The sequence below is a fragment of the Synchiropus splendidus genome, chromosome 3 (genome assembly GCF_027744825.2).
Source record: "Synchiropus splendidus isolate RoL2022-P1 chromosome 3, RoL_Sspl_1.0, whole genome shotgun sequence".
Taxonomy (NCBI): Eukaryota; Metazoa; Chordata; class Actinopteri; order Syngnathiformes; family Callionymidae; genus Synchiropus; species Synchiropus splendidus.
This window is the reverse complement of record NC_071336.1, coordinates 19,789,160-19,813,332: the sequence shown is the minus strand read 5'-3', so window position 1 is coordinate 19,813,332 and position 24,173 is coordinate 19,789,160. Positions and strand designations below refer to the sequence as shown.

Genomic DNA, 24,173 nt, shown 5'->3' with positions numbered 1-24,173 from the left:
AAACCTGCGCGGACTGAGTCAGTCAAAGTAGATCAGTGAGTGGAGTGTATTGAAATCACTGCTTCACTACATGGGACCAGGTTAGTAAATCTACCGAACAATGAAGGGAGCAGGATGATGGACTTCTGATCATAAGTTTCTGTATTTGAAAAACCTTCATCCACATCAGTCATTAACCATCCCATTATTGTCTTTTGTCAACAACATGGCGTATTATATGACATTACTCGTGTACTCTAGGGGTCAGCTGACGTGGAGAGGGTGGATGAAGATGTGTGGATGACGGTGCATTTCGATCCCTGAGTCGGACCACCTTTCTGCATGGAGTTTGCATGTTCTCTCCGTGTGCACGTGGCGTGGTGTATCCCTGCCTCTCGCCCATTGACTGCTGGGATAGGCTCCAGCACTCCCCTCAACCCTGAACAGGACTAAGCGCTGGTTCACTACAGAAGTGTGTATGATGTCATAGCCTCAGTCGCCACTCTTTGTAAAAGGCAAGAACATTTTTTCCCCACATTCTTTACGTTAATCTAAAAAAATGTAATGAGTCGATCACACCTGAGAGGGTAGTGCCCTCTTCCCCCCTGAAATCTGTCCAATCATAGGAGACTCCCCCGAATGTCTTCAACCAAATGTAGCTGACTCCACCCTTTTCCCCAAAAAAGAAACAGATGCCAATATTTCCCATCCAACTTGAATTGTTGGCATGTTTGTCTCCAAACAGACTGACAAGCTGCGGTCGTCCATATTTGACATGCAGAACGGAGTGAAGGTTCCGAGTCATGGAGGACAGTCTGGGCAGCGTGTGCTGTGTTTAGAGCCACTCCACACTTGATTGATTTCCACCCCTGGGCGCCAATCATGTCCTGATTAGACGCTGATGACGACGCTCAAGTCGACCGGCGTTCCACGCGCAGACACAATTGATTGCAGGAGGTTGTTTAAACCAGATCCATCTCAGTACATGGCGTCGGAGCGGTTTGATGCTGCTTGACAACTGCATTTGTTTCAAATGACAAGGATCATTTCTGCTGATCTTAAATAAGGACAAGCTCCCTAGTGCCTCCTGCTGGTCCCCAGATCATCTGCTCATGCTCCTGACTGTCATCCTCAGGCGCATTGCTGTCCCCTCCAGTCATTGTGAATAAACGGAGGTGAGATTCTGACCTAGACCAGGAGCATCGCGATCAAACACACACTGTCATCTGGCTCTCCCTGTATTCACTCTTTGTGTGCACTCACTGCTCTCCAAGTGCTCATGGTCGCCTGCCAACCACCTCAGTAAAAGTCTCCTTGCTGTTAACAACCACCGTTTCGACAATGACAGAGAGATTCACGTGGAAATGATGTGCGCTTGTTTTCAAGATCGATACACCTGAATTCTCCCCTCAGACGAAATGCTTTTGCTATTCTTTTTTGTTGGACTGGTATTAATAGTGTAGCTCAACAATATGGCTAAGTGAAGATTTAATGGAAAAATATCTATCTTTAATGGCCATTTTGGTAGTGGACACTCTTAACACTCTTAAGAGGCTAGTACACGTTTTCCACACTAAATATTACATCCATTTAGTGCCTAATATCCTTGACAGGATCCGAACAAAGACAGTAAGTATCAGTAAATGTACTTGGAGAAGATGATGTGGATGCTGGGTCAGGGTCAGGAGGAGGGTCAGACTGGAGTGGATCCGTCAGGAACATTAGATGGACGTCAGAGCAGGCAGGCAGGTAGGTAGAACTACTGTCAAACAAAACCAAGCGTATGCGACAACAGGTTTTTCAACCTCCTTAAGGACCATCATTGATATGTAGTGGCAGGTAGAATCATTAGGGTACGTCCACACAATAGACAACTGGTCGCCCTACTTGCTCTCAAGTCCTTTCTGGAAACCCACGACCAAAGCAAGTCCCTCACCTCTCAATTCACGTTAAAAAAGTGGATCAGTCTGCAAGCGATCAGTGTAAAGTTAGTGGAATGTCAGCATGGCAGATCGGAGAAGCAGAATTGTTTCCCTTTATCGACTGTAGTGAGGTACGTGCACAGGCTTTTCAGGGGACAGGGGCTCAGGCCCAACAGAATTAGCACCCATCGCAAAACTCAGTCTTATTACTTGTTTACATCTGGTTGAAATCTCATCCAGATGCATCTCTTAGTTTGGGATGCTTTCTGTGTGGACTTTGACCATTGTGGTTCCCCCCCTACAACACACAGACTCTAAACAGTCTGTAGGTATTTTGAAAGTGGATCATCTTTAGCCCTACAGGACTGGAGAGGGAACTACAAGTCAGATGTGCGAATAGCAAAATATTCCTTAAGAACTTTTTTACTGAACAAGTCTTTAAATAATTGGTGCATTTCAGAGAGGACAATGTTGAACGAAATATTGAACGAAAAATGTACAAAAAAATACTTTTTCTCTGGTGCATCTTTCCTGACTCCAATTTCCTCCATCAGCATTGTAGCTCAGGCAAAATGACAGCTGGACAGAGATGGGAAATGAACCCATTTGCAAAACTATTCATCAGTTCATGGAAGGCCACGTTCAGCCAGACAACTCATTAACCCTCTGACTACTGAGGACATCCTTTCCTTAGCGTATCTCCGACGAAAACGATAACACGTGTTTGGTTAGCTTTTGTGACGCCCACACAAGTGCACCCACTGAAACATCCCTCCTTGACGTCAGATTGACAATTTATTGTTTCATTTTACTCGATTGATTTGACGTGGAAGTGCTTCAGGGATTTAACAGGCACAGAGCCCGACAGGTCGTGAGCGTTATTATGATCCCAGAAAGCTTCAAGACAACGTTAATAAGCCTATCTGCTGCCGCCTGAGCCTGTTGTGCGTCACACTGCACCTTGTGTTGACCCTGACATGTGGGTGGACAAACACCAGAGAACAAGCTCAACACGAACCAGATTGTCTGTTGTTAATGAAGATTCGAAGATATTTTCATCGCACATTTGTAGGTTTGTACATGCTGACCACGGGCAGGTGATGGCTTTAACCTCTAAAAGTCCTTGTAAATGTCAGACGGCAATCCGCTTCTGTATACTGTATTTGAAGAAAAAATATTTCGGGAAGTAAATTCAACACATTTTTGAGTGCAGAGCTGAGGTCTGGTCGGCAGCTTACTGGACAATGTTGCACGTGGGTGAGTTTTTACACACTGGACCGTCAGTTTTCAGGGAGAATGTGGAACCATCCAATGACCCTGACATACCCAAAAGTTCTTATGTGGTAGCCAGAATATCAGAGTGCCTGTGGGAGTTAAGAAAGACAGTGGTGATACAGACAGGAATTCTTGAATCTAAATTTAAAATTGAAAGCAAGCATCACCTGTCATTATATTTTTTACTTTTAGTTTTTCCGTGCAACACTTTAAAGTTTATATTTGATTTCATATAAACATCTGTTGTCTGTATCTTTCCTTTCCACCACGTTTAAACCAAAGCCAATGTTTGTGGTGGCTAACTTGCATTGCAAACACAATGCCGCAACATTCACAAACCAATCCAAGTAGATGGAACTAGACTCGATTTTTTCTGTTTCTTTTCTGATGTTTATGAATTTGCTTGTCTTTTCATAAAAAATGGAGATGCAAGATGAGGTCTATAAGAGTCGGGAGCCATCAGTGATCAGAACGGTAAAGGTGGGAGGTCATTTCCAAAAGCCACAACAGATTGAGGAGTGCAGGCAAAGCAACTTGAGGAAAAAGGCTAGTGAGGGCTGGGAAGCCTGGTGCCTCTTACCTGTGTGTGGCCAATTAAAGCAGATGAAATGAAAGGGCGATTGAACCTGTGAGGGGACTTTTGCTGTAGAATGAGAATTGTACCACAAGCTCTGACGTATAGTCATAATGTTTTGGCATTTTCTTTCCTATTGACCTCATCACAGATGGATGGACCTAGTTGGGGTGGCAGCAAATGGTTCTACAGCTAATAAGGTTTCAGGTACTTCCACATTAAAGCCGGAGATGCTCTAATATTTTTGAGTATTATATATTGTGATGAACCAAATTGACATGAGAGAGTGCTTTTACAATTTATTAGGAAGCCCACTGGGCTGTTATTTTTTTCTGTGAATATAATCGATGGCATTGTTCTCAGGCTAAGAGACATTCATCACTGACCACACTCCACTGGAGGGGAGACAGGAGACTATAGAAAGCATCTATGTAAAAGAAGACAGTTCCCTTAAAGATAATGTGAGGTGAAACGTCTCATTGGAGTATGCTGCAGATTCAGTCTCCTATATCGAGGACATTTGCAGCCCTTACTCTTGTCCAACTAGGGAAATTCTCATTTGCTTTTGATCTCTCACAAAATAATGTTTCATTTTCCTCTATATGTTAAACACCTGCAGAGTCCTCTGTGATCCACTCACCTGTGATCTTAGCCTTTTATAAAGCACCACGCCCCACAGTTGTCCTTTCGGGGGGGGGGGATCAACCCATAAACTGCTACTTCTGCTCCTCACAGGTTCTTTAAGGCAGTAAAGATAAAGCACACGGAGTTTCCCACATTCAGACAGGAAGCCGAAGCAAGGTGATTGGCTGCGAGCCTCGCTCTGGCGGATTTGTACTTTCACCTTTTGGAACTCACATGTAGCTCCATGGTTTAGCTTTGACCTTCCCCGATAACACAAAGAAATATGGCGAAGCGACTTGTCCTGACGTGCCCGGAGAGCCCTTCCTTTATATCCCACCTTAGTGATGACCCAATTTTTTGTTGTTTGAAGAGCACAAAGTCAGTTAGATGTTATTTACAGAGGCAGTTCAGGATTAGTCAGAAATACTTAAGAAGCCCAAAAGAGAACACAAACAATTTAATCTGCCAGCAGGTGAATTGTGTATTTTTTTGGATTAAAGGTTGAAAATTGTGCTGTAACATGGGAAGGTTAATACATCTTTTTGATAAGTGACGCACAGTCACCTAATGTCACAAGATTTACGCCTGATCTTCCATCCATGTTTAAAGAAGCACAGTGACTTCAGTGATATTAAGCGGTAAATAATAAGTAGAGCCAAATATGCATGGAGGGTGGGAGTACCAATTCAAATAGGGAACTCCATCAAAACACAGTGATCTTCTACTCCCATGAAATGCAAATAAATTAATTCAATACATTCAATAAAACTGCATTGGTTTCCTAGAAAAGGGGAAGGCACAGATCCAAGTGGCTCTTTTCAATGCAGGGAGACAGCTGTTCTACCCTGAACCTCTCCTGGGTGCTGTGTATCCTATCTGTAACCCCTACATCTGCTTGTACACTGCAGAACATAAGCGGAGCTCATACGCACCAACTCCAGTCAGTAATTGGGTTCTTCCACTAACTATGTGACACGTAGGTGAGTGTAGGGGAAATTCTGAAGTGTCTAAACAAGGATTATATTTTTGGTGAAGCACCGATGCGTCAGTTCAGTTCAACGTATCTCCAGCAGTTGCACGTCACTGAATGCATCTGAAAAAAAAGAATATTAATGGGGCACAGTCCTTTATCAGGCTTGTCTACTCGACTTGCAACCTGCAAAATGTTGTGAAAATGCAGTAATGCTACATCTCACAAAAAACCCATCCGGCGAAATCCCGTAGTGAGAAAGAATACTGACATTTTTGTCTTCGGTTTGTGCTGTGACATTGTTATTTCTGTCACTGTACAAAGCCAATGACCATTGGTGAGAAAAACAGCAAAGATTGAAATGTCAAATCAGAGAGACACCTGATCATGTCCATTGCGTCTTCATTTCTTCCCAAATGTGTCCAAATCCACTCCTGCGCTATGCCGACAAAACAAGCAAAGATGAAAAAGGAATCATTGATAATGTGATAAAATGAATGGCAGCCTCTGGTCGCATGTGAGGGCTGAATCAGTCACACATCAAATCAATCTCTCTTTGTTTGAGGTCTGCAATCACCTCTTTAGAGACCACTTATTGGTCCAAGATCAAAGACGTTTGCAGAGGCCCCAACATTTTGTGCACAGAAGCAGGACTATTAACCGCCACTGCATCAAAACAAATCATAAAAATATATACAGCCCAGTTACTGATTGTTTGTCAGGGTCTTTATGAAGCTGCCATAAAGCGCTTTGGTCACTTTGTGAGTCATTTGAAGTTTTTTCTGGGAGTTTCAGCTAATAAAAGTCATCGTATCTTGAGGCGGATTTTATTATTCGAGGTGTTGCGGATGGGGTCATTGCCAAGGCGCTAGCTATGGAGGCGCACCGCGCTCTGGAAGCTAATCAGACTCATCACAGCCTTTGACATTTCCCATCAACAGGTCGCTCTCGGTTCACTTTGTCTGGCTCGTATGTTCAACCGCGCACCAGACAGAGGACCTCAGCGTGTTGACACAGTCGAGTTGCTCCATCAGTCACTCGCTTCATTAACTCCTGTTTGGCTGTTGTTCCCACTCGTGTCGTCAAACACGCACATAGTCTCACGAAACGCTCGCGACTCACTTAAGTCTAACTTTCCTTTTCCGGCATCTGTTCAGGAAAAAAAAAACAATTCCAGAACGTTGACCAGTCGACTGGCTGCCTGTCGCTTTAAGTTGGAGTTTGGTGGATACATCACCTCTCCCGCAGACAGACTGCAGTATGGTCTGCAGCATTACACAAGCTCCAGACTCTCTGGGAAACATTTCAACTCACTGCAGCATCAACGTTCAACAGCAGCAAAGACCTGGCTGACAAAGACATGTCACGTTGCAGTCACAGCTCCAATCAAAGCAAGCGATCGATCCAGTCAGATTCACCCATGGAAGTTAAAGTGCAAGGCCAATGTTCCGGATCGCTGTGGGCTTGAAGTAAACTCACACACGACCGTAGCTCCCAGGCAGTTTTGTTTCATGATTGATGAAAGTAGCCGCAGGCTAATCAAGCCTGAATTCAAAAACGGGAAATGGATTGTCTGCGGATCGGGAAATAGCGTAACATGCCGCTCGGAAAGGTTCTGGCCAAGAAGTGAAGTCACTTCTCAAACTTTTGAGTTGTATTGAATTCAGTTTGCATTCTGATATGTTAAGAGATTAATTCATTTGTATACAAGTGGCTGCAAACAAACGTATGAGTCGTATTATTTATGTTGCACAAGAAAATTCAGAGCAAAGAGAGAACGACATTGAGACTAATAACAGCATGGAGTGAAAGAAATAATGCCTAACATTTAGTGCATTTAGTGTGTGGTCCGTCGGTGGAAGGAAGAGGAAACTAATAGTGTGGGTATGACGCTCGTATAATACATATTTGTTTGTCAGACAATAGCATATATTGAGACTGTATCTTCTTGAAGCTTTTCATAATGGGTTAGAAAAGTGCCTATGTTGAGTGTATGTTATCTATGGTGGTGTTCTGCAGTTCTATGTGGAACTGTCATTCACTTGTATGGGTTGTCAAAGCTAGCCAAAAATACCATGTACCTGTTGATGTAGTGGAGGAGATTTTGCCACAATTGAACATAATTCTTGAATTTACAGAACTGTCTCTGTGATTTCTTGGCATGTTGTGTATGAATTGAGCCTAGTGAAATGAGCTCCTCAGCTGAGGTGTGCACTGTTGCACTGCCTGAGTAGTGATTTGTCAACAAGAGGATTGTTTCGAACAGCACTTTTGTTTGGCTCCAGCAGTTCTGAGTTTGAACCATCACTTCTTGTGCCTGTGATGATAAAGGTCTCTGCTAAAGGATGTGAACTGCCATCAATAAAAGTTTGAATTCAGCTTCATATTGCTAACTGGTCTATGAACTTGCGCTGATGCAGTGCGCCGTGGGACTTGTGTGAGTGGTGGTTATGCTTCACTGACATGATGAATTCATGTCCACGCATGTCTTGACTCTGAATTGCCTGAATCATAACACAACCTTTGAATAAAAGACAGAACGACCGCTAAATAAATCCTAGTAGTCCCAAGAAGACCATTCTGGAAGACTGCAGTGAGACAGTCGGTGACATCTAATAATAATGGAAATGACTGCAGTTTCACTAGATGAATCCACACAGTAAACATTATGTTGTTGGCGTGTTGTCCAAATCATCTCAGTGAAACGTGACAGTAACAGACTTCCGGTAGCGTGTGATCCCCTCGTGGGGTTGAATGGATCCGACAATATTTCACTGAGAGTGTAAGACCCTTAGCAGTTGTTGGTCAGTCTGCTTTGGATTTTGAATGACTGACCCCACGTGTTGTCCCCACAATAGAGAGAAATGAAGTTCCCGGGATGACACAGTGATTGACATCCTACAGTCTCACGTATGAATGAGTGAAGCGAAGCCCTTCCCATCTCTGCCACAGTTGCTTAACCTCGAGACGGTTTTTCCACGACGCTGTCACTGACTCACCTGAAGTATCTCACACAAACACAAGCCCCCTCCACTCACTCAACTCCTTCAACTCCCACCTAGTTCACCCCGCGCTGCAGTTCAAAGTGGTTTTGCCTGTCTAGCCTTGGCGTTTAATGTTTAAGTATTGGGAGCGGCTGGAGAGTGCAAATAAAATGCCTTTACAGACTCCAGGGCAGGCTGAGGGCTGTGATTCCAGATACTGTATTGTGAAATCTCTATTGTGCTTGACAACGTAGCCCGCGGGCACCTGAATCTCTTCTGTCCAACTTTACTCCCTCACTTTGTTCACAGCTTCATTTTGTGCTGATAGAACGGTGAATGAAACGAATCAAAGTGAATGTCAAAAGGAGGGTGAAGGGTCGAACCCCACCTCCGTCAAACAACTGTGAGAGTCACAAGGTTTTCTGTGGAGTTTCCTGGGAGAGAGGAAATCCTATTTAGAAAACAACACAGAGAGCCTGATACTACTTATATGTTTGTGCATGATTATTCTGTAGTCCTAATCCGTCTAACAATGTTACAAAATATCCAGACAGGAGGAGGCTTTCAAGCAGTAATTGGGGGGGGAGGACTTACGAGGGTAAACCTGCGCTCAACCACTTTGAGTTGCATCTCGCTTCAGCTCAATCGAAACTGAGAAATCAAACATGGGTGTGTGTTCAGTGGGATTATATCTCTTAATTCCCATGAATGTCAGGTAGAGAGAGCTCATTGTAGATGCAGATGTGTCTGACTGAGATGTCAGGTGACACAGAAGAAGCTGATAGCAGATGACTCACGGGTCGCATTCACGCCTCGCGCTGGATTAGCCATCACATGCAACAGGCTTCTTAATATGAGTTGTGTAATGACCTCAATCCCCTCGGAATTATTTCATTAAATCAGCCTAATATTTGCCACGTCACCCCAAAAACGCAGAAATACAAGTATCAACGACCAGCTAACACATTGTTTTAACACCATACCAAAGAGAGTGTCTCATATGAGCCTGCATAAAGCGCGGTGGTACAGTGGTTGTCTTCTTCAGCCTCTCACGGCTGGCATAGCTCATGTCCCCTGTGAAGATGGCTTGGTGGCATAAAAAGTCCAACATGTCTGGCAGCTCAAGAACCACTAGCTCTCCTTAGACAAAGGCTACACCAGCCACCACTTCAGGGAACTCACATCAGACTGCTAGATCCGTGATCCTTCAAGACGTGACTCAGAGTGCGAGATGATAGGTGAGTGTAGGGAATAAATGTATCCAAGAATCCAACCTCTGTCTGCTGTGACCCAGCCATGCTTCAAATTCAAATGTACAAGACAGTCACTGCTTTAGAAGAGCCGAGGGCGGACCCCATTCAATTGGACTGTGTTGATGAAGCAAAATAACACTAAAACTTTACATCTGGGGAAGAATTAAACAGGAATGTTAAACACCGTTTGATCCGATAATCAGGAACGTACTACATTTTAGAACAATGTCATGTCAACTGTGACTCATTGTCTAAACATTCTGCAGTGATTTTCGTCACCTTCGTCAGCAGCTGCACCCTTCTAATGCTGAAATCAAACAGGGAAGTGTAATATTTGCAGATGCTAATGCTCCGGAGCTTGTGGATTGAGGGCTGTGAGAAACTAAATGGCAGGTTGTTCCAGTTGTTTTCAAAACTATTCTTATTCATTTAAGATGAATTAGGGACACACAAATGACCCAGGTCACATAAACTGCCAGCTGCCGTAAGAACTTTCCCTCTTCCGGAACATTATGGGACTTTCAGTATGAGAGGCAGTGTTAAGAAGGTGTCATAGAATAAAGTTCGACTGTTAAACTAACATATATAGCTCATCAATAATGGCAGAAATAAGATAAATAAATCCAGTCCTTAGACAATCCTCAGTTTTCCTCATCATGTCATCCGTTTTCAGAAAGTTCCGTATTATTCACATTCATCATCTCTACATAAAAAGTCACTAAAAACTTGCGGCTCACCATATTGGCACATCCATGTCATTTTTAACCAACTGCACCCGTTAAAAGCTGTTGTGGGCCACCTAAAATGACCTGACTGGCCAGATTTGGCCCCCGGGCCTCGAGTTTGATGTCAACACAAACTACACTGAGGGAGATAAAGTACCCCTTAATTTTCGGTGAAGGGTTATGACATCTCTGGTTCCATCTCTTGGAGGCAACACACAACTCAGCCCTGTCTCAGTAAAGACACACAGATATATAGCTTCTGCACAAATACTATTTCAGCAGACTAAACAATATCATATTAGTGTACGAACATGCTCAAGGCAAGACAGACCTCCACTCAATCCTTGAGAAAAGTTTCAAATAAAACGATACAGTATGTATGCAACTACTATATGAATCAATGAAGCAGTTCAAGAGAAAGCCCATCTGACAGATTACCTGAAGTTCCCCCCACTATAATATAATAACAGTCGCTCAAACCAGATGTGGCTTTGTTCAGTTAAATAAAACTGTATTTTCAATTAATACTGAAACAGCAAAGACAAAAGTTTTTTTTTCCCCCCTCTGTATGTTAAAGTAAAAAGAAATAAGACTTGAATGAGTAACAAACTGAATTTGGCCTTGTTAAAAGACTCTTTGAAATGTTTTAATGTAATGTTTAAGAGTGATTTTGAATGACATTTGAGCATCTTTTACATGGAAGTTCTGCCACATATTATTCAGTGGCATCACTTCACTGTCCAGATGTGAGATCTGCAGAAAAGGATGAAAAAAAGTCGCTATATAATTGATGTTTTCCCATGGAGCAGCCCCTCCCCGCGACACAGTCTCACCCCTCAGGTGGAAGATTTTCTTCTTTTTGGGGGGGATAACATCAGGAGGGTCTGTCTAAGCGAGCCAATCAAGTCCCTCCCCTGCTATAGATCGCTGCTATAACACAAAGCAGTAAAAGCGGTCCGCTCACACCCGCGGCAGCAGCTCCACTCCAGATCCCGTGGGCTTTTAATTCTCCCTCAGCACTTTTCCCTCCTGCAGCCTCCTTCGATGCGCCCCGTTATTAGCGTTTTGTCTGAGGCGTTCATTTCCGCACCTGCCGCGGTAGACAGCGGACCACTGGCGAGGTAGAGGAGGAGACAAGGACGTTGAAGAACCGGGAGAGGCAGTCAGTGACGGACATCTGCGGCGGCGGCGGCGGCGGACCTTACAGGACACTCAAAATGCTGCTGTGGAGCAGAATCGTATTGGTCGGTGTCATCTGCTTGTCCTTGGTGTCCTCCGGCATGGGATGCGGACCGGGCAGGGGCTACGGCAGGAGGAGGCATCCGAAGAAGCTGACACCTCTCGCGTACAAGCAGTTCATCCCCAACGTGGCTGAGAAGACCCTGGGGGCCAGCGGCAGATACGAGGGCAAGATCACCAGAAACTCGGAGCGCTTTAAAGAGCTCACCCCCAATTATAACACTGACATCATATTCAAGGATGAGGAGAACACCGGCGCGGACAGGCTCATGACTCAGGTAAGAAGCCTCGAGAACGCACCATCACTCCGCGTTCCGATTGCGCACCTCCACTCCAGTGTGCTGCTTCATTTTTTTTTTTTTTTTTTTTTTGAACTTGCTGTGGAAGCAGATGCTCTAGATGCAGAGATGTGAAGGCGGACAGTCAGGACACTCGGCCTTCATGATTGTGACAGTGGACTTAAAATATTAATGTGCGCCTCTCCTCATATCTATATTTGTATCCGTCTTCCCCTCTTTCTGAAGCTCCAGAACGCACATGCAACGAATGATTCCATTTGTTCTACAGACTAGCTCTAAACATATTCTAAAATATACGTATATAAATATACATATATATTCCGAAGCCTGGATGGAAGGATCCGGGTGTATTCAGGCATGGCGTGGCTCATTCAGACATTTTCTCGCTGTGGATGGATGTGCATCAGTGCATGAAACAGTTCTTTGAGAGTCTTCCCGACATCATCAGGACCATTCCCAGCGCGCACCTTGCTCTAAATATCTCATATTTGCATGGAAAAATGTAAGCCGCTGTGTACACTCTGTCAGCTCGACAATCCAGCGGAGAGCCGGCTTGATTTCTGCAGTCTCTTCAGCATGACTTTTAGCACTTAGATGCTGGTGAATTATTAAAGGCGCTTGGGTGATATTGGCTCAGTAATAATAAAATGCCGGTGATGGTGCCGGAGTCTCTGAACCTGTTCCTGGTACCAGACATGAGCTCCGATGAAATATTCACAGTGCGTGCGGTCGCAGCCCTCCCCGGCATTTCATATGCTGCACACCTATAGGCAACGCACTGGAACACGTCTCCTCAATTGCGCCCAAGAAATACACCGCATGGCTTTTACGCACACTCCATTTTTTTTTTAAATCAATTAAGAGCAATTTAACAGGTTATCCAAATGTTTGATACAACGCTAGATGAAGAAGGAGAAACACAGGGAAGCGGCGTCTGATTCAAACAGAGGGCTTCTGGGGCGCAGCTACCCAGCCTGAAAGGCGATTTGAACTTATGACCTTTCATCAGTGGGGCTACTGAGCGACTGTTATAGTTGAAAATTTGTCCGCAAAATAAGACGCCAACGATTCATAAGCATGGTATTCCAATCTTATCCGCGGCAGTGGGGCGATTCGACATCAAATTTGAAGCCGTGCCAATTTTTACGCATGGATCGTTTGCTTTTACGCACGGATACATATAGCCGTCTGCATTTGACATCTTTCAAACGATCGCGGAAGTAGAAGCGAGTGGATTTTCTACATGAGGCGCATTGCGAATGGATCTTAAAGTGCGCAATAAACGCAGCGATCATTTAATTAATCACTTCAGTCTGGCAGAGCTCTGCTTAATGACCAGCAGGAAAGTTGCCAACAGAGACATTTACAGAGTGTGTTTGCTGATGTCTGGAGCTCAACAGAAGCTTTACTCTGGAGAGAATGAGCCAATGATTTTGCTTTCTTTTTTTCCTCTTTTCTTTTTTTTTAATAACGACGTTCAACTCCGGAATGATCTCATAGTGTGGGTTGGTGAATCTGAGGTGTCGCTGCTGAGACCAGACTCCTGTTTGCCGTGACAGGTCGCTGATAAGTGTTTCCTCGAACCAAATCATTTGTGAAAAGATTAAGAGGTAGGCTGTTGAACAAGTTTAAACGCGGGGAGCACAAAGAGTCCGCGGCGCCCCGCTGGGCTTCACGGTGGCTGAGCAGAATTTGGCTTGATTTGCGGCACACGACCTGATGAATTAATAAACAGGTTCAGCTTTACGGCTCTTGACTCCGACAATCTCCCTCAGAATGCGCGATTTTTTTAACGTCTCACCGGGATGTGAAAATTGGGGTAGTGCTTTTATTCATTACATTCTACAAGTGTGATTTTTCCTCGGGGGCGGGTGGTTTTTCAGTGATTTATCGCACAACTATGATCCATATTAAGCATCAACCACTGAAACGAAACCCGGAGATACATTTTCAATGAAAAAAAGGACTATAGTTTAGTTATTTTTTAAATACATTTGTTAGAAGCAAAACTTATTCAAACATCAGATCTGCCTTCTGTCCAGTGAATCACCTAATTCAAGATATAAAGTCCAACAGAATGAAACAAATGTATGTTATTTGCATTCCCACGTCGCCAAAGCTTAACAGCAAGTTTTTTACTGAACCTGAATAAGTAGAACGCTAATCAACACATGTATTGCAGTTCAAGCAGAATGGTCTTTTGCTTCAACATACCAAGACAATTTAGTTTCATATCTGTGATGGTACTTTTTTTCCTGTCTAACCCAAATAATTCCATCCTATTGTGTCCCATGTTGATTTGACATCAGCATGCATGTTTCACTTAGGGATGCATTCGTCAATGAAGCAATTTCAGCAGTGATTTTCTGCCCATAAACATCAAATTTCATTTGTCTCTTGAACATCTGCATGCTGTTATCCACTGGTAACAGTTATTACAGTTATGGTATATTTCATCTGGTGACCAAGTTGCTCTCATACCCTTCTCAATGCTATCCATCGTGTGGAGCTTCTCATTTCTTTGGACACGCAACATTGACATCTCACTTCATTTTTGTTCAAGTTTGACTCAGTCACATCAGTGGAAGACCACTGATGGTTCCTTAAGAAAAGTTCCATCTTAACAATACTTGATCATCTTTTTTTGCGTAGACGAAGTGGTTAGTCCTGCAACCTCAATTCTTATATGTGTATTTTAAACCTATTATCATTAGCAAGTAGTAGAGTTGAGGGTGCCATTCTGGCCATAAAGAGATCACAATTCAAAGTGACCAATCAATCCAAATTATTTGTTAAGTAAAAATAGTCGAGTAAAACCGGCAGTGTGCATGAACCTACAACAGTCCCACTGAGGATATTCCTGTCAGCAAGCAGCCAAAACACCTCGACTTAAGGAGGCGCGTCACGTCTCCAGGACTTTGCAGAAGAATAATGAAAGTTTCCCTGCGCCGCCGCTCTGAAAAGACCTTTTGTGATGTTTTATTTGACATATTGCCGGAGAGCGGAGGACAGTTGTCGGGGAGAAGCTCAAGCATCTTCATTCAGAGAGTTTACATTATTCCTTCAAGTCATCATCTGTATCAAGTCTTCATCTTTATATCATTCAATCCCCTCTTCCTCATCAACGTCACCCTCGTATATGTCACAGAATAACTGTTTGATGTGTGTGTCTGAAGACACTTAGCTTTTCCCAAAATAGTGAACATGAGAGCTACTTGCACCTGATGACAGTGCTCCTTCCTCAATCACTCATTATGTTATATGGAACTCCAATGTACATGACGTTCGATGAGTGAGAGTGGGAGAGTGTGCACTGATCCAAACTGACTGAGGTGTTCTTCTCCTGCAGAGATGTAAAGACAAGCTGAACTCGCTGGCCATTTCGGTGATGAACCAGTGGCCCGGGGTCAAGCTACGCGTGACAGAGGGCTGGGATGAGGACGGCCACCACTTTGAAGAGTCACTCCACTACGAGGGTCGTGCTGTGGACATTACCACCTCAGACCGAGACAAGAGCAAATACGGAACCCTGTCCAGACTGGCTGTGGAAGCAGGGTTCGACTGGGTCTACTATGAGTCCAAAGCCCACATCCACTGCTCCGTCAAAGCAGGTACTGACATCCTTTTCCATTTTTTATATCTCAGCATATTTTACTCAGCATTTCTACCTAAAGTAAAACTAGCGAGACATTTAGACTCCAAGATGCCACAGATGCCCTTGAGAAGGGTTCCTCTATATATTAATTATAAATGCAAATCTATAAATGATGGATGCAGAAATGAAAGCTTGTTTCTTGATCTCACATCGCCCCATATCGTTGCCTGGTGGGAAACACACCATCTATACCACATGTATATAGGTGATGATGATGATGAATACGATGACAAAGGCGATTGTTATTATTACTGCAAAGCGGGCAATGGAATTAAGATCATCTCAGCTGGAGGCCAAAGTTGAACATGCAAGGGCTTAAAATGTGTTTAAATTGGGCAGGAATTGTGATGCTTGTGATCATACACAAGCCTCTTATTTTATGAAAGTCTTATCTTTAGTGACATTAAAAGTATGATAATTAGCACGTAAACAGCTTAAACTATGTGGAATGGTTGGATAAATATTGAATTGTGTGAGGACAAATGTTCTTTATCACATTTTGAAGGATAAAATGTCATTTTCTCCTGTGTATTAGTAACATCCTGAAACTTTCTGTGGTAATAGCCGTAAAAAAAAGACGTTTCTTTTTGGACTTTTTATGCTTACACAACAAAGTTCTGAATGAAGGCTAACAATTTACACTGTAGAGCAATGTGTTAAAAACATTTGGTAACACGTCTCGGTTTAATCTATAATGCATTAGTACATTCATAAGATATAATGCATTTATAAGAATGTTGTGAGTATTCATAATGTATGGTAACTTGTGACAAGGTATATAAGGTCACAACTTCATTTAGTTTAAGTTAGATTGTGGATTTGGAGATAAAGACTCAAGAACCCCTAAAGCTAACCCTTATAATACTTAAGAAACACTGTTTTCATACGCGATAATGGACATTCATAACTTCTACGGAGCCTTATAAATGCATTATGATATCTTATGAATGCTCATTGCATTTTACATGAGACCTTAATATAAAATGTAACCCAACTTTCTTTCGGTAATGTACCAGCATGAATAAGTTGGTTAGAACAGCAGCTATAACTTATATATGGTCGTTTGTTGACCATATTTAAAACAATAACAAAATATGAAGATGAATTTTCAAAGGTTATAAATAATTGATATAGCTTAAATAAAATAATTACGACAGCAACATTTAACTGATAGTGCATTACATTTGTTTGGCTTTTTTTTTTTTGGCATCCAGAGACTCGAATTCTACATCTAGAAAGTCTTCTTTCATTGCTCCTTCTTTTTAATTGATAATAAATCCCTCATAAATCATTCAACACACAAGTCGTGAGATCACAGTGTGGACAGGGCCGCAGTGTCATTCAGAGGTCATGCGACTTTACCAAAAGGATTTAAGGGGGAACAATGTTGAATCGCTCAGGCTAAATCTGGTTTTCAGTTGTCACCTTATTTCATGCTCAGGAATCTTAAAACAAGATTAAAAGCCCGCAGATTGTGAGGGGCTGGTGTGTGAAGGCCAAAATTATTGTCATCAGAGCGCACAACAAAAGCAGAAGGTGTAGGAAAAGAGGGACATTGATGTCCAAAAAGGCATTTGAAGAGCCCCTGGGCCCTCATTTAAATTCAAATCTACAACTTTGAGAGGCTTGGAAAAGTGGCTTCGCTGGGTAAATACCGGTTGTGAGTCGCCTATTTGTGTGAATTGTCACATGGAGGTTCCTGCACCTGAGTAAATATAGGAAGAGGAGCTGGGAAAGGGGCCGAAGTGTTCTGATTCCATCCACAAGCTGATTTAGAATCACAATGGCTGCTCTTTATTGGACTTTTTTTTAATTAAGAATAGATGAGCCGGGGCTTTCAGTCTCAGACGACGTGGTCCGAGTCAATACGCATTTGGCACAAGGGGCCGAGACTATTATGCAAAGATGCATATTGGCCCCTGTGATGTGGAGGCGGGAAGCAACAAGCACGCACTGACACACGCATGCTTGTGTGGTCGGACACTGCGCTTTACGTGGCCGTAAAGATGGTGCGTTTGTGGCGGCGCAAATTTGGAAGTCACGTCGTAACGAGCCTTGAAACTCCAAAAAAATAAGAGAATGTTGTGTTAGTGTCATGAGTCTTAACTTATCCTAATTCAAACAGCAAACAAAAACAGTGAACGTGTCATGTATTTCAACGACAATCGGAACGCGTAAAAATAAAAATCCTGTGATCATGTGTGCGACGGTTTCAGAAACGTATGATTAAATATTGAGGACACGATCTTGTATTTTAAACTGCGTATTTAATTAATGATTTGTGTAAAGACGCGCTTCATTGTATTCCCCACATTCAGCGTTGCGTTCACTTCGGTCCAGACATCGGAAACTGTATGAAACAAATGCATTACGATCGACACTCCCTTCAACAATGAATTGCTTGCAACTAGTTTTACATTTTACAGCAAATTTATTTGAGATTTTCGCAATTACATGGGATATTACTTTTTTACGACTGACCTGAATGCACCCAATGGCGATTGATGGGGGACTTTGATATGATACTGATAAAAATGCTTCTCGTAATTTATTTCTTTATTATTTTCGGCCCAAATTTGAAGGATTCAACTGTCGACCGTCACGTCGGCATTGCTCGTGATTCTTCGTAAATGTTCGGGTTTCAGCGCGCATGTTTGAGGGGCGCATGGGTAGAACGTTGTTTAAACTGCCTGGGAAATCTTCAGGAGAAGCGCTGTGATCCTGTTCCCTTATTGACCCCGGTCCTTCTTTGACAGAAAACTCAGTGGCAGCCAAATCAGGGGGCTGTTTCCCTGGCTCATCCACGGTGACCCTGCGGGACGGCTCAACGAAGGCGGTGAAAGATCTTCAGAGCGGCGACAAGGTCCTAGCTGCGGACCAGGCGGGCAATCTGGTCTACACAGACTTCATCATGTTCATAGACCAGGAACCGACCGCCAGCAGGGTCTTCTTTGTCATCGAGACCCACACAGGGGAGAAAATCACCCTCACCGCGGCGCACCTCCTCTTCATCAGCCAAAACTCCACGGACGCGCGGAGCTCGACAATCTTCGCCAGTCAAGTTCGACCCGGACAGAATGTGCTCGTGTACGACCCGGAGCTGAGGGCACTCGAACCTGTGACCGTTAAACGGATTTACACGCAGGAACACGTGGGTTCCTTTGCGCCCCTGACCGCGCAGGGGACGGTTGTGGTGGACCAGGTCCTTGCGTCATGTTACGCGGCGATCGAAGACCACAACCTGGCGCACTGGGCTCTGGCACCTGTCAGACTCGCCCACTGGGTGTCCTCGTTGTTTCACCAGTCACAAATCAGTGCACAAACCGACGGGGTGCACTGGTACCCCAACATCCTATACCGACTAGGGACATGGTTCTTGGACAGCCACTCCATCCATCCACTCGGGATGTCCTCCAGTTGAAACCTCGACATGGAACTCAAAGACTTAAACGTAGGACAAAAAACTCCTCAAGTAGATAAAAAAAAAACAAATAATAATAATAATAATGAAAAAAAAAAAAAAAACGAACGAACGAACGAAAGCCCCCCAGCGGAGTTGGGATATTTATTTCAATGACTTTTGTATACGATATGTCCCCTTTTCAAAGAATGAACGGAGCCTTAAAAGTTTTGAATAATTTATTCTCACATGAACTGGCTGCTGACACACATACACGCACACACATTCACATACACGCACGCACACATATTCTGGAAGGGTGTGAGCGGCACATTGTGCATAATCTATTTTTGTATACCCTAAGTAAGTAAAAAAGAAAACTGGGAAAAAATCATTACAAAAATAAAAACGACGACCATGTAGAAAGGAGCTAACTTTGACAGGCTGTAATGTTCATATGTGCATATATATATATATATAAATATATATGTGCACTTGACTGTTATATTTTAGGGGCGACAGACTTCGCGGGGTTCCATAAATTATATTTTTATACACAGAATTGTAAATTAGATTTTGACAGATCGCTACCGAATCACATTTCGTTATTTGAAATAGTGTAAGATATGAGAATATATTTTAATTTAAAAATGCAGTAGACGGGAAAACAAATGTTGGAGGAGAAAAGAAACATGTTGTACTGCCTGGTTTTATTCATAACTTTATTATTATTTTTGTTGTTGGAAACTGTTTACATTGTTGGAGAGGGACAGATATTCTGCCTCATGTCTGCATTCTCTTCTTTTCTGTCCTCCTTTTGCTGTTGTTGTGTTTCTATTTTCCTCTGAGAAAAATATCAAAATGCAGATTCTGACAATTGAGTATAACAGTTAAACGTAGTGTTGAGACGGCTTCGTTTGAATAGATTAATGAGTAACCCATGTAAATGTACTAAAATGTATTTTTCTTTTCATATTTTGTAATAGGGAGATAGTTTTATAGAAATGACCTGCGGCAGATGCACAGTTTGGATAGTCCATATAGCCAGACCATACCAGTTACTTTCATAACAGGGCGATGTGTCAAAATGTCTAGAGTTTATTATTTATATGTTTATTACAAAATGAGATAAAGAAAATCTTCAAACTCGCACTTGCTACATGTCTGGGTCTGTCTTTCACAGCTCTATGAGTTTTACCTCTTTGTGTAAAAGCATTCATGGTTTCTAAATTTTCGCTTTGAAAAACCTCTTGCATGCTTGCGAAATGTTGAGAGCTCTTGTCGAATTTAACGAGGCTTGCCCTCTGCAAATAATCTCGCAGACAAATTAAACACAAGTGTGTCTGTTGAGCCGAAATGTGCCTCTGAGTGTCTGCCATCAACTCCATCCGTCAGCTGGAGTCGCTATCATCAGTCCGAAACGGCCATCGAGTGTTAACCCCCGTGGATTCACATCAGAGCAACTTGGAAAATGACTCAACTTGTCCACTTATGGTGCAGAAACGACAAGAGAACTGCCAGGAAGCGACGTGAGGGTTCATTTGTTGGAGAACAGCGACACCCTGTGGTGACTATTCATATTCCCGTGTGCGTTGACTAACAGCGGCAACTACAGTGCGATTTATTTTCGATGAACTAACATAGAAATACTTCAAAGGCACAGCACGCCATATATGACAAGAAATCTTTGCGGGTGGTTTATAGATCAAAGACAGAAGTCACTGTAACTGTGATCAGTCAGACCACCTGCCTCAAGTCATTAATTGGCAAAATGTTTGCAACCAGAGCTAGAATCAATCTATAGTCTTCTCTTCCTTTATATTTATACCACTATAGCTTAGGACACGCTCGTTTTAAAGGCCATGGGACACTGGGGTCCATGCACGACAAATAATATACTCAAAATCCGTTCAGCAAAACAGGCTGACAGAAGTAACGTGTCAAGTGAAATATGGGCCGATGAAGCTTCATGAAGCAGTATCCTCATTTTAGGAGGTGCTCACGCGTTCAAATGATGTGAGGTTCCACTGCAATAGTTGCACAAAGTTCCCATATTACAGATATTAGAGCCGCTCAAATTACAGACAGTGCCATCTATTGAGCTCTGAAAATGAAAACAGTGCTGCTTAAGCTTCAGCAGCCCTTCACTCGTGGCATTTTTGTTATTTTGATTTCAAACGTAACACACTACAGGTGATAGATGTGAGAGAGCCGATCAATGATCCCACCTGGTTCACTCTGCATCCATGTGTGAACACTCGGACCACGTCGTCTGAGACTGAGTCTTGGATATTTGTACATTTTGTCTGAATTCGTTTCAAGTCAGACTAACTCATCTGCGTCTCCTAAGTGTTGAACTTGCTTTCTGTTGCTGAGAGGATGAAGGCCCATCTACATGTTAGGGCAAAGAAGAGCGCAGGGAGGATTTTTCATTTATCAGACAGGGGTCTCCCCAGCTTTTTAGCAGCATAGGGGGCCATCACACTCGGGTTTGACCCCTGCACAGCTTTTTTGTCAAAATGTAGTAAAGCAGGACTCCAATGTCTGTACTCCCTCACAGTCAGGTCAGGTCGGGTTGGACTCCGCCTTATAAGGTAGTACCTTAAGGAGGACCACAAAGGATGTGCAATACAGTCTGCTTTTGTGTTCCCCAGACTGCATCTCTAGGACAAACGTCATTGGCAACTCACTTTTCATGGCGTTCTTCCTGCAGCAAAAGTTCAAACTCTGCCGTCTCTTCCTTCGCAACCTGCTTAAGACACATCAAGTTCATCATGGGGGAGGGGCAAGTCACGCGCGCAGTGCTTTCAAAATAAGAACGAATTAAAATAGAATACCGGAAACAGTTTTTGGGAGGAAGAGCGCTTTTCTTTGTTATTTCGGGAGACATGTTGCCTTGACCCCTTTCTTCTTGAAGTCATGCATTTATATTTACAGCTCTTTTTCTGTATCGAGTTTGGTCTGTTTGTGCGCAGCGAAACAAGTCCTTAAATTGAAGGCGTCCTGAGACAGAATGAGAAATCACTGATCTAAACGTGCACGTTGATTATTTAGATTTCAATATTAGACTTCATGAAACACCACTGAACTCTACTGAGGCTGTGTTAGCAGCCGCACCAATTCAAAACACTTCCCGAAAACGATCAAGCCCTTGAGAAGTTGAAAAGGCCCTATAGCGCCTGAGCACTGTTTCAACATGAGCAGGAATTTCACATTGTGTTTAGTTGTTGATATTGTGAGGTGGAAACTGGAGGGAGGGTCAAAGTGGCCCATCACTGGCGGCACCGTGACCTTGGGTCCCGGGAAGATACAAAAGCATCGGCACAGGGCAGCATTCCTCAGAGCAGGTAAACAGAGCCTCCTCTAATCCCTCCAGGGGCCCTCGAGTCTGCCGCAGCTCAACCACGGCTTTTACAAATGTTGACATTTGCAAACATGAACAGTCTGGCCATTCTGAAAAAACAAAACTTCTTGTTTCTAAGACAGAGACACATCGACAAATGGCAGCGCATTTTCTGTCCGAGCAACACTGACACTCGATGGCAGCACCGAGAGAGAATAAGTGGTGAGGACGGTCATGAAAAATAATAAACAATATTGTCGTGAAAAAAGGAAGAAACAACATTGGTATACAAAAGTGACAAAGACTGGATACACAGTACTCTCTGTCCATGTAGCTATAGCAACAATACAGCAGAAACACTCAATTGACGACATTACAGTAACAGGTGAAAATTATTATCTATACAGATGCATCAAAATATGAAACTCACTCCGCTTTCCCCTTCCTTAGACCTCAGTCATTGGCCAAATGGAACCAAAACTTGACTATATTTGATCAAGTCTACCATTTTGATGATGAAAACATGCCATTAATAATGGCCATTTATATTAGTTACATCTCAGGATGTCTTTTGTTTCTGATCTTTAATTTTTCCAGTAATATGTTCATGATATTCTGATCCAAGGTCTGGACTACCCTCTTGGCACAGCGTGGCGTTTCCCGTTCAACTGATGCCAGGCTCTCCCTCACCTCTGCTCCTCCAGTTATTTGTCTTTAAGTCTTTGTACTAATGTGCCACTACAACAGCAGGTAGTTTTGAAGTCATTTAAAATGCAAGACACTTTCAATAACTGAGACTCTGCTTCAGTGTTGGTTTTAATAACTTGTTTGGGCCGCGATTCTGTCCAGATGAATTCTCATCTTCCAACTTGATCAGAAAAGTGATCAAACATGAAATGAAGTTTGTCTTTCAGTCTTTCCAATGACCTTAACTAAATGTGTACTGCAAGTCATGTGTTACTCAGAAAAACACACACACTATGGCTCAAAGACTATAAACTGTGTTTTTCATTTAACCCAGACCTTGACCAGGGCTCATGCAGCCCTTGCAAGATCAAAGCAAGCTACCTTATCATAAAGTGGATCAAAATGCACATGAACATGTTTTACCCACAGTTCCGTTATATACCATATAGCATGAACAATGATTTATATTATTTATATAGTTAAGACTCGTTCAATAAAATGTACATAAAATTAAATAATGTAATTACTCAAAAGTAGCGTTTTTAAGTCCCAGCTCCATGTTTAAATCACATCATTAAAGTTAAGGACCATATTTTCAGTGTTTAGGAGACAAAGTCAGAGAAGCTAGATGGAGATGGTTTGGACATGTACAGAGGAGAGAGAGTCAGTACATTGGTAGGAAGATGTTGAGGTTGGAACTGTCAGGCAGAAGGTGGAGAGGAAGGCCAAAGAGGAGATTGGTGGAGGTGGTGAAGGAGGACATGAGGTTTGTAGGTTTGAGAGAAGAGGAAGCAGAGGACTGGGTGAGATGGAGGAGGATGATCTGCGGTGGCCAGTCTGTCACACTGACACACTGACACCATAGCAAAACGTGGAGCACTAATTGGAAAGCTACTGCGTGTTGTTTTCAACTGGGTTCAATGAGAAGTTGAACAATACCATGAGCGAAGATTGAGTCTTGAGGGACCCCACAGTACCAGGTTAATCATGCCACGTTTAACTAGCCGGCAAGTTAAGTGTTGCAAAGACAGTGTCATGTGAGCTAACTACACAATCAATAGTCAGATTCACCTAGCTGTAAACCAACAATGAAATCAGCTGATTTTTGGCATGACAATTATATATCATATATACGTCATGTTTAAATCAACAAGAATTAAGAATAAATACCAAACCCAGAACCTGTAATCGAGCTATGTTGTAACTTTTGGATCTGTATAGAGCGGGACCTTGACACTTTTATG

General features: G+C 42.9%; 1 protein-coding gene across 1 annotated transcript; it reads left to right on the top strand.

The window, feature by feature from the left end:
- Positions 1–11,295: 11,295 nt before the first annotated feature.
- Positions 11,296–20,039, top strand: shha (sonic hedgehog signaling molecule a). The gene is made up of 3 exons (XM_053859493.1): positions 11,296–11,823; positions 15,194–15,455; positions 18,256–20,039. Exons 1-3 carry the CDS (start codon positions 11,524–11,526, stop codon positions 18,918–18,920), a joined length of 1,227 nt encoding a protein of 408 aa, XP_053715468.1. The 5' UTR covers positions 11,296–11,523; the 3' UTR covers positions 18,921–20,039.
- The last annotated feature ends 4,134 nt before the right edge of the window (positions 20,040–24,173 follow it).

Bases quoted from the DNA above. Each gene is read 5' to 3' on its own strand.
- shha (XM_053859493.1), top strand. From the start codon at position 11,524: ATGCTGCTGTGGAGCAGAATCGTATTGGTCGGTGTCATCTGCTTGTCC. The intron at 11,824-15,193 runs GTAAGAAGCCTC...CTTCTCCTGCAG, and splicing joins CGGACAGGCTCATGACTCAG to AGATGTAAAGACAAGCTGAA. The intron at 15,456-18,255 runs GTACTGACATCC...CTTCTTTGACAG, and splicing joins CCACTGCTCCGTCAAAGCAG to AAAACTCAGTGGCAGCCAAA.